Source organism: Haliotis asinina, chromosome 15 (assembly GCF_037392515.1).
Source record: "Haliotis asinina isolate JCU_RB_2024 chromosome 15, JCU_Hal_asi_v2, whole genome shotgun sequence".
Classification (NCBI taxonomy): Eukaryota; Metazoa; Mollusca; class Gastropoda; order Lepetellida; family Haliotidae; genus Haliotis; species Haliotis asinina.
This window is the reverse complement of record NC_090294.1, coordinates 25,205,792-25,214,467: the sequence shown is the minus strand read 5'-3', so window position 1 is coordinate 25,214,467 and position 8,676 is coordinate 25,205,792. Positions and strand designations below refer to the sequence as shown.

Here is an 8,676-nt window from a genome sequence, read left to right as displayed (position 1 = left end):
CACCCACTCGGCCTTGGGATGCCCCCTTTAGCACTTGGAATTCCTCCTCTCGGGCTTGGAATCCCCGCTGTTGGTCTTGGAATCCCCACTGTTGGCCTTGGTGTTTCCTCTCTTGCTGTAGGCCACACAGGATCAGTCAAGCAGGGATCAGTCCAGCCCGGAACACAGGGCGTCAGTGTCATTGATTCTCATGGCAATGCTATGTATATCAGTGTTGTGTGATACAAACGCTAACTGTAAATGACAACATGGACATAGGTGCATAATGTTATTGTATTCCTCTTGATGTGTTTGCATAAATGATTTCGGCTCACCCTTGTGAATGTGTAATTTCATTAAAAGAATTAAGAACAAGAAACATGGCAGGTTTTCTCATGTGCTTGTAGAAATTAGAATAACCAGTTCATAATATACTGAACAAAATAGGGATATTGGTATTTTTATGACTGATATTTTGTCAGTGTGTCAATGAATAAATACATCATTATTCTGCATTTCAAAATTTATCTATATCCTTAACTATTAACAGTATATTTTGTGTGTTGCAGGTTATGATAATGTTGATCTCGACGCTTATGCTGCTGCTGCTGCTGCTGCTGCTTACGGCGCTGCTGCTCCTACAACTATTGTGTGTTACCATTAGCCACAGCAAAGGGACTTGACCCTAATAAACTGACCCTAAAAACATAAACACGTTAAAATATGCATTCACAAAATTGTATCCTTTATCGGTATGGTCCCATTGGTCCATGTGGCGGTGGGGTAGCGTGCTCGTCACGCTGAAGACTCTGGTTCGATTCCCCACATGGATACTACTTGTGTCCGCTGTCGTGACATTGCTGGAATGTTACTATAAGCGCCGCAAATCTAAACTCATGGCAATCCGTCCATATATATCTTTGCAAGCAAGGAGGTCATCATGGGCACGGACACGGCATATATACCGTCTTAAACTGAAAACTCTGAACGTATTGTACAAGCATGACAGTGTGTGGTGGTGGTATTGTGTACTGGCCTACGCTCATTGATCCGCAATTGACAGGAGAAACGATCACTGATGTTCCCCACGTTGGTAACGCCAGATACGACACTGACATTCGTAATATCATAACTTTGAATTAATAGACAACATAGGTTAGTACTGGTGATAAGAGCACAAGCATGAGTTCAAACAATAACGGATGGTACATGTACATTTGACTATTTGGAATGGTGTGTAATATACAGAGGACAACACCCTCTTATAAACTAGTGCCGAAGATGAGGTATACCATGGGTTTGCCCAAACCTGAAAAGAAAAGAAAAGCGCATATGAGTAGACATTTGTTTAATGTCAATATAGTATAATTCAATTCTACAGAATGCCAATCAAAGAAGACTATAACAATTTTACACAGTTATATTTCATGCAAACATGACTGACACTGAAAGAATGATATCATTGTCTGGACGATTACACAAATCAACAAGGCATTATTGTTTTGCAAAATGACATCAAATGTTGAGTCATTAGTGAATGTGACCACCAGTGGATTCAATAGACACCAAACCACGTCGACACATTGATGACTTAAGACGTCGAATGACGTTACGCGTTTTTCCAGTAGGAGACATTGCTCCAATTGTTGAGGGGTGACAGGTGGCGTTTGTAGTCCTCTTATCCAGATTGTCCCGTAAGTGTCCTGTCGGATTCATATGTGGAGAACTTGCTGGTCACTGCAAAATGACGATATTAATGTTATGTTACTGTAACAGATATTGCGTTATCATGTTGGTTGACACGTCTCCTTGTGGTGGCTGGATAAATGACAACTTGGCATGAGAACCGAACGCAGAACTTCATCCCAATATCGTCGAGTATTCAAGTTGCAATAAATAATGACAAGTGTCGTTTTGACTTACGTTCGGACTTGCTGAACGTAATTCCACGCTAAACGTCAATCTACACCTCGGTAAACACGAGTCTACTCGAAACTCTACTGTAAAAGCAAAGTGTACTGTCGTTGCGTGTATCGCTTTTTGCAGTTCGTTGTTGACATGCTATATATCTGCAATGTACATATTAACATGTATGGGAAACAGAAGTGTACCAGGCGCAGGTTTTCTTGCACATATATCCGTGTTCATATGTATAACTGTTCACAAGTTCTCTCAGTGACTTTCAGTAGCTTTGGTTTTAATATAACATACACGCCCACGCATGTAGAGTAAAATAACAAATACCTCATTACCAAACTAAAGTGAAGGATTAAGTTAAATTATTATGAATCAAACATGGCCAATATATGTAATGACAACATGGAAAGGAAAATGTGTTTTATACCTGAAATAAGAAAAGATACAAAAATAGAAATGATATATTTCTGACACAGCATTTTGACTTTACTTCTTATAAAATTAAATAACCGATATTACAAAGTTCTTGTTTGTCTTTTTTACACATTAAAACAAAACCCCACTAACTGTACATGGACCCCCTGGAAATTAGTTGTTCGTTTGCATTTGTTCGGAATCATTACCCCATTACCCAAAGAGAAATGATTGACGACAGTAAATGTGTCACGTTTATCATTAATACATTCTCTTTTTCCTCCCAAAAGGTCCATGAAGGTCCATGCTGTCATCATTGTCTGTCACACGGGTTTGGAATTGGTTTCCTACTTTTCAGTATGCACCGAGTTTGCCTTGGGACTCATCCTTTTGGACTTGGAATGCCACCCTTTGGTCTTGCGATACCCCAATTCGGTCTTGAAACTCACCTCCGTCTTGAAACCTATCTCGGTCTGTAATCCCGCCTGCCGGCCTTGGAATCCACTGTTAAGTCCACACACGGTAAAGGCAGTAGGTAAAATTCCTGACACCCGGGAACGATGAGGCTGGTATTAAAGCATGAAAGCAGACCCAAAACAATTGCTGCCAGAATGAAACTGTAGGAGTATACTCGTGTACATCATATGTACTATTCGTAAGATGCCTTTTCAAAACATCCTGTAATAGTAATGTCATCCGAAGGACATTTGTGTTATGGTCTCGTTTACATATATATTTAACAGAATACACAGGCAAATTTCGCGGCCTAATTACTGGCAACAGTGAAATGAAACCAGGGAAGGCACGACTTCATTTGTTTTGCGAAGACATGGAGAATCATGACATCTTTAAAACATACTATTGCATATGTTGCTTTATAAGCCTCAGAAATCACAAAAAAGTTTAACCCATTATATCCTCACACTTACAGATTATCGCATACTAGCAGTATTGGTCAGTACATTGTCCGGTTCACTAGACCTGGCTCAAACTTTGGGGAATCGAAATCAATGTGTATACGCTGTTTAATCCATGTTACTCCTCGTCATAGCTAAGGGCTATGGTTTGAAAATTTAGACAGCTCTCGTTTTGATGGCTTTTATACTAATTAGAAACAGGGGAATGTATTCGTCGAAACAAATGAACTACAAGAAATGAATTAAAGAACCTTTTCACTGTCACAAAGTACTTTGACATTATTTTGCTTATGCCCATAATTGCATTCACAGATACGAATATTTGTTTACCTCACTCGTAGCAAAAATAGATGCTGAAATAGTTTACAAGTTGTGTGCAATGTTTATGAGACAATGAAAACTGTAAACATGTATCCCTCTTTCTCCAGGATAACAAAGAGATTGTACGTCTTGAATAAACTTGCAATATATTGCATGACACAATTTACTGCCGATTGTTGTCGTCGAGTCCAGATCAATAAATAACGACACCGTATGACAAAGACCTGTCATCATGGTATAATACGTTGATAACTCGACATACTGAGTCGAATATAAAAGACAGACGTTTTGGTACAGACTTCACTTTCCGATTCGAACGGTCCTGGAAATGTAAGTATTGTTTTCTTTTTTTGTAGTTTCATGTTGTCATGGTTTATAATTTCGATTCGAAAACGTACATTTTCACTGAAAAAGATTTTGTTTACATTACGCTGCAACCATTATCCAAACAGAAATGGCTGATAAGAGTCTTGTGATTATCATTAAACACATTTTCTGTTACTTTCCAGATTCCAATACACCATGAAGGTTCTTGTTGTCACCATTGTCTGCATTGTTGCCATAACAACAACACACGGGTTTGGAATTGGTTTGCCACCTTTCGGTATACACCCACTCGGCCTTGGGATGCCCCCTTTCGCACTTGGAATGCCTCCGTTCGGACTTGGAATTCCTCCTCTCGGGCTTGGAATTCCTCATCTCGGTCTTGGAATCCCCACTGTTGGTCTTGGAATCCCCACTGCTGGCCTTGGTGTTTCCTCTCTTGGTGTAGGCAACACAGGATCAGTCAAGCAGGGATCAGTCCATACAGGGACACAGGGCGTCAGTGTCATTGGTTATCATGGTAATGGCATGTATATCAGTGCTATGTGATACAACATCGGACTGGCGTCCGATGTCCTTTCGGTGCATAAAGTAATACACCACCTTTTGATGCATTTTCAATTCAACAGATTCCGATGTAGTTGATCAGGATGAAACACTATGGAAGCAAGCATATAATAAATCAATAATACGATGGCATTTTCTTTGTTATCGCCTTAGTCTTTATTTAATAAAATGAAATTTGAAGCTATCAGCGTTAATACAAGTAGTAGAATAGGTCATTATACTTCGTCTGTTACAGGTCATGATAATGATCATCTCGACGCTTATGCTGTTGCTTCCTACGCTGCTGCTCCCACGACTATCGCTGCTACTGCCGTTGCTCCAGCAGGGCATGCTGCCTATGAACCTGTCTACATTGCAGTCTAAATGGATATCAACGGTGTTTTAGATTGGGAAGGACACGACAATTGGGCCCATCGTGGCATGAGTCATGTTTTGATTGCTATACTTGAAATAAATATTTATGATGATCTTTCGTTATGTGTTCTTTCTTCGTTTAAACCATTGAAGCATCATGCATATATATGGTGGCGGGAGAAAATTGATGCCATTAAGTTCTTCATAAACTGTCTTGGGAAATGTGCAAGTATGGATATGACCTACACTTGTAGATCAACACATTATAGGGGATGGTTGTGGTGACGGGTGAAGTGTGACTAGGTGTTTTGAATTATCTGAAGTACGATACCCGAAGTATGATACAATGTATTTCAGTCTGTCTAACGATTTTGCTGTCGTATGGTTGCATCAATACATGCCACTGCACAATGTCACACAGTCGGCCGAATCAGCTTCTTTTTCTTCACTTCTGAAGATCCAGGTTAAAACTGGTCTTCCACAACCCATGCTTGTCGTAACGGGATCGGGTGGCCAGGCTCGCTAACTTGCTTTGCATATGTCATCGTATCCGATGACTTTTATCGATGCTCATGCTGTTGATCACTAGATTCTCTGGTGTAGACTCGATTTATTTACCCACCATCGTCATACAGCTGGAATATTGCTGAGTGAGTGAGATACAACGTAAACAAACAAAGCAAGCATATCTGATCTCCGATTGCTTAGGAATAATCCAGCCAGTAATCGCTACGAATGTCATGTACACAGTTTTTTATATATATGTGGGCATGAATGATAAACTGTCTGTAAATGATAAATGATAAATCCTGTTGAAGAATATTATTCATCATATTGTCTTGCAAGAACAGGTATACTGCTGCTTTTTGCGTCATCACAGATATTTGTACCACTGCTTTTATTTGCACGCTCTATGGAATAACAGTTTTGGTGCATTAAAGAAGTCTAAGGTGCAGAATACATTGTTTTCCGAGTTAGATAGCAAATGTATCCCATTAAATTACATGACTACGGTAGCTTTCGTGGCGCCAATATAACATACCTTACATTTGAACAATGTCTTGATGGGATTGTGTGTTCATTGATTTCGGTATGGGAGATGTGTCAATTTACACTTGACAGAGAGCACCATCATGTACGCAATCTAGAGTACCAACTGTCCGACTTTCTGTTCCTCGGAGATCACGGTGGCTGAGTGGATAAGATGTCTGTCTTTGGCACTGAGAGTGTGGGTTCGTATCTCGGATGGATTTAACCTAACTAAAGTACTCGAATCTTTACTTTACTGAGAAAGTGTAAGCCCAAATGCAGCATAGTTACATTTGACCAATTGTGAATGTCAACATGTGTTCATAAAGTATTGCTTAACGACCGTTTGTAACTTATACACATTTTCATTATAACATACTTTCATACTAAGACACATTCATATGGGCTGACGCGTACACATACACACACGCGAATAATCATACGCACACAAGTACACAATACAGCACACGTACATATACGCATATGCATACATACAAATGCAAATTCACATACATCTATGCGTACTTATACCAAATATATATGTATATAATGGTATAATATACATATAATGTGTGCACACGCACACGCACACGCACACGCACACATTAGTGGTGTGGCAAATTGACAGTGTATCTAATTAGTATTCGTGGATCCGAGCCGAGTATATAGTCTTCTAATATTCAAAAGTCATGTAGCGTGGTTTTCAATATATTTTAATCTTATGGCAATCCGTTTTATTTACCGCTAAATTCTTATTGCTTATGAAAGTGAAATGATATCTGGAAGCGAGTCGTATTGCGCAAAGGTAAATAATTCTCAGCCAACGGTTCCCTTGCGTACCTGAGTCAGCGACTGACTGAAGCAACATAAAATATATGAGCAATGCAATCATCAAGTATGAATTTTGCCACCTTTGTTAAACAATTATCAAACATTTTCGGCAAAAGAAACTGCACAGTAACACCGTGCTGAGACGAGTGACAATCGTTGAAAAGCAAACTTGAATAATTTCTTTGAGACACATGTTCATGTTTGAGGACTACAAGTATAACAGTTATCGATAAAAATAACTTCTTTATTACAATGGGAACTACGTTTCGGTGTACACCGGTATCAAGCACGTGATGAATCACCATGGAAACGTTCATCCTATTGTTACCCTCAGTGAAGACCGCATCAGATCCTAATGTGATGACATGACCCTGCGGTCAATTAACACGTTACGATTGTGTTGACTGTTGACTTCAGGGAAAGTTTTGACTTCGCGGGAGAATATTGCATCACACAGCGCCATTCTTTAACACCTCATATACGCAACATACAAAAACAATGTTCTTGGGCAAAACAATAAAATACGTTTTGCTATTTGGTATACTTGAAAGCTTGTTGTTGTTGTTTTGTTGGGTTTTTTTCTGGATGACAGCAAATGTCCGTAGCTGTAATACGCCGTTCTCATAATGCTATATATCGGGCGGTCGGGTAGCCTAGTGTTTAAAGCGTTCGCTCGTCACGCCGAAGACCCAGGTTCGATTTTCCACATGGGTACAATGTGTGAGGCCCATTTTCTGGTGTCCCCCGCCGTGATATCGCTGGAATATTGCTAAAAGCGGCGTAAAACCAAACTCACTCACTCACTCACTCATAATGCTATGTGATCCTACACTAGGACGCTTAATAAGAAGGGATGTCAATAACTATTAACGTGGGTATACAGTTCATCTGGTGAATATATTTGCTGTACTTGAGACATTTTGTTTCATTTCAAAGACATAAGGACTATTTCCATTATTTTAGCAGTCATGGCTGTCGGCGGTACAGACCAATTTTATGGTGGTGCCCATGGGTACACCTATGGTCCGGGCTTTAGCTCTCACTATTGTCAGGGATTTGGTCTGCGCTTTGGTCATGGACCTGGTCATGGATTTGGTCATGGAGTGAGGTACATCACGCTCCTCATGGCAATCACATCGACACTATCACCAGAGAGGTTCCCCGTGTATATACAGGCAGTGGAGGACATGGTGGATTTGGACACGGATATGGTAGCTGTGGACTTGGATATGATGGCCATGGACTTGGACTCAGTCTTTGCACTACCTCTCTCATACATCACATTGGTTAACATAGATTTTGTAACGTGAAATTGTGAAGCAATCAAAATTTATATGGTATGTAAACTTGCAACATAAGCGACAAAGCGTTTTTGCTGTTGACTAAGGTTTGAGGCCTGTAAACATTCAAGTCTGAAATTTCTTCAGCAAGAGACAGAATTCAGTTACTTACCCCTGAAAACACATGTGACCCGTTTTGGGACACTCTCAACATGACTCTGCTGCTCATGTACATTGCATTACGATTAACACGAACATATAATGATAAAATGAATTAAGCATATAATGAACGCGTTCAATTTTACCTTTATATTTTCACATATTAAAAAGTATTAGTCTTTTGGTATATTTAACAGGTTTTTTTTAGCATGAACACGCAAAAACTGCGAGTCTGGACCAGACAATCCAGTGACCAACAACATGAGCATCGATCTGCGCAATTGGGAACCGATGACATGTTCAACCAAGTCAGCTAGCCTGACCACCCGATCCCGTTAGTCGCCTCTTACGACGAGTATAGTTGCCGTTTATGGCAAGCATGGGTTGCTGAAGGCCTACTCTACCGGGACCATCTCAATTATAATGGTTGTTAAAATTGTAATGGCGGAAATAACTCATATATCTACATATTTGTAAATAATCTTATTTAAGGTATATATCCTTTAAACGTATATTAAACTAAAATATGTTGCATTACAGGCATCCCTGGCGTCCGGACGCGAAACACGATGTCAGGATGACAA

The 8,676-nt window shown here is 39.8% G+C and overlaps 1 protein-coding gene across 1 annotated transcript; it reads left to right on the top strand.

Annotated features, from left to right (window-relative positions):
- The first annotated feature begins 4,070 nt into the window (after positions 1 to 4,070).
- Positions 4,071 to 4,802, top strand: LOC137264933 (uncharacterized). The gene is made up of 2 exons (XM_067800285.1): positions 4,071 to 4,392; positions 4,675 to 4,802. The coding sequence occupies exons 1-2, from the start codon at positions 4,071 to 4,073 to the stop codon at positions 4,800 to 4,802; spliced, it is 450 nt and encodes a 149-aa protein (XP_067656386.1).
- Positions 4,803 to 8,676: the final 3,874 nt, after the last annotated feature.

Coding starts and splice junctions, on each gene's coding strand:
- LOC137264933 (XM_067800285.1), top strand. CDS start 4,071: ATGAAGGTTCTTGTTGTCACCATTGTCTGCATTGTTGCCATAACAACA. Junction 4,393..4,674: donor CAGTGTCATTGGTTATCATG/GTAATGGCATGT, acceptor CGTCTGTTACAG/GTCATGATAATGATCATCTC.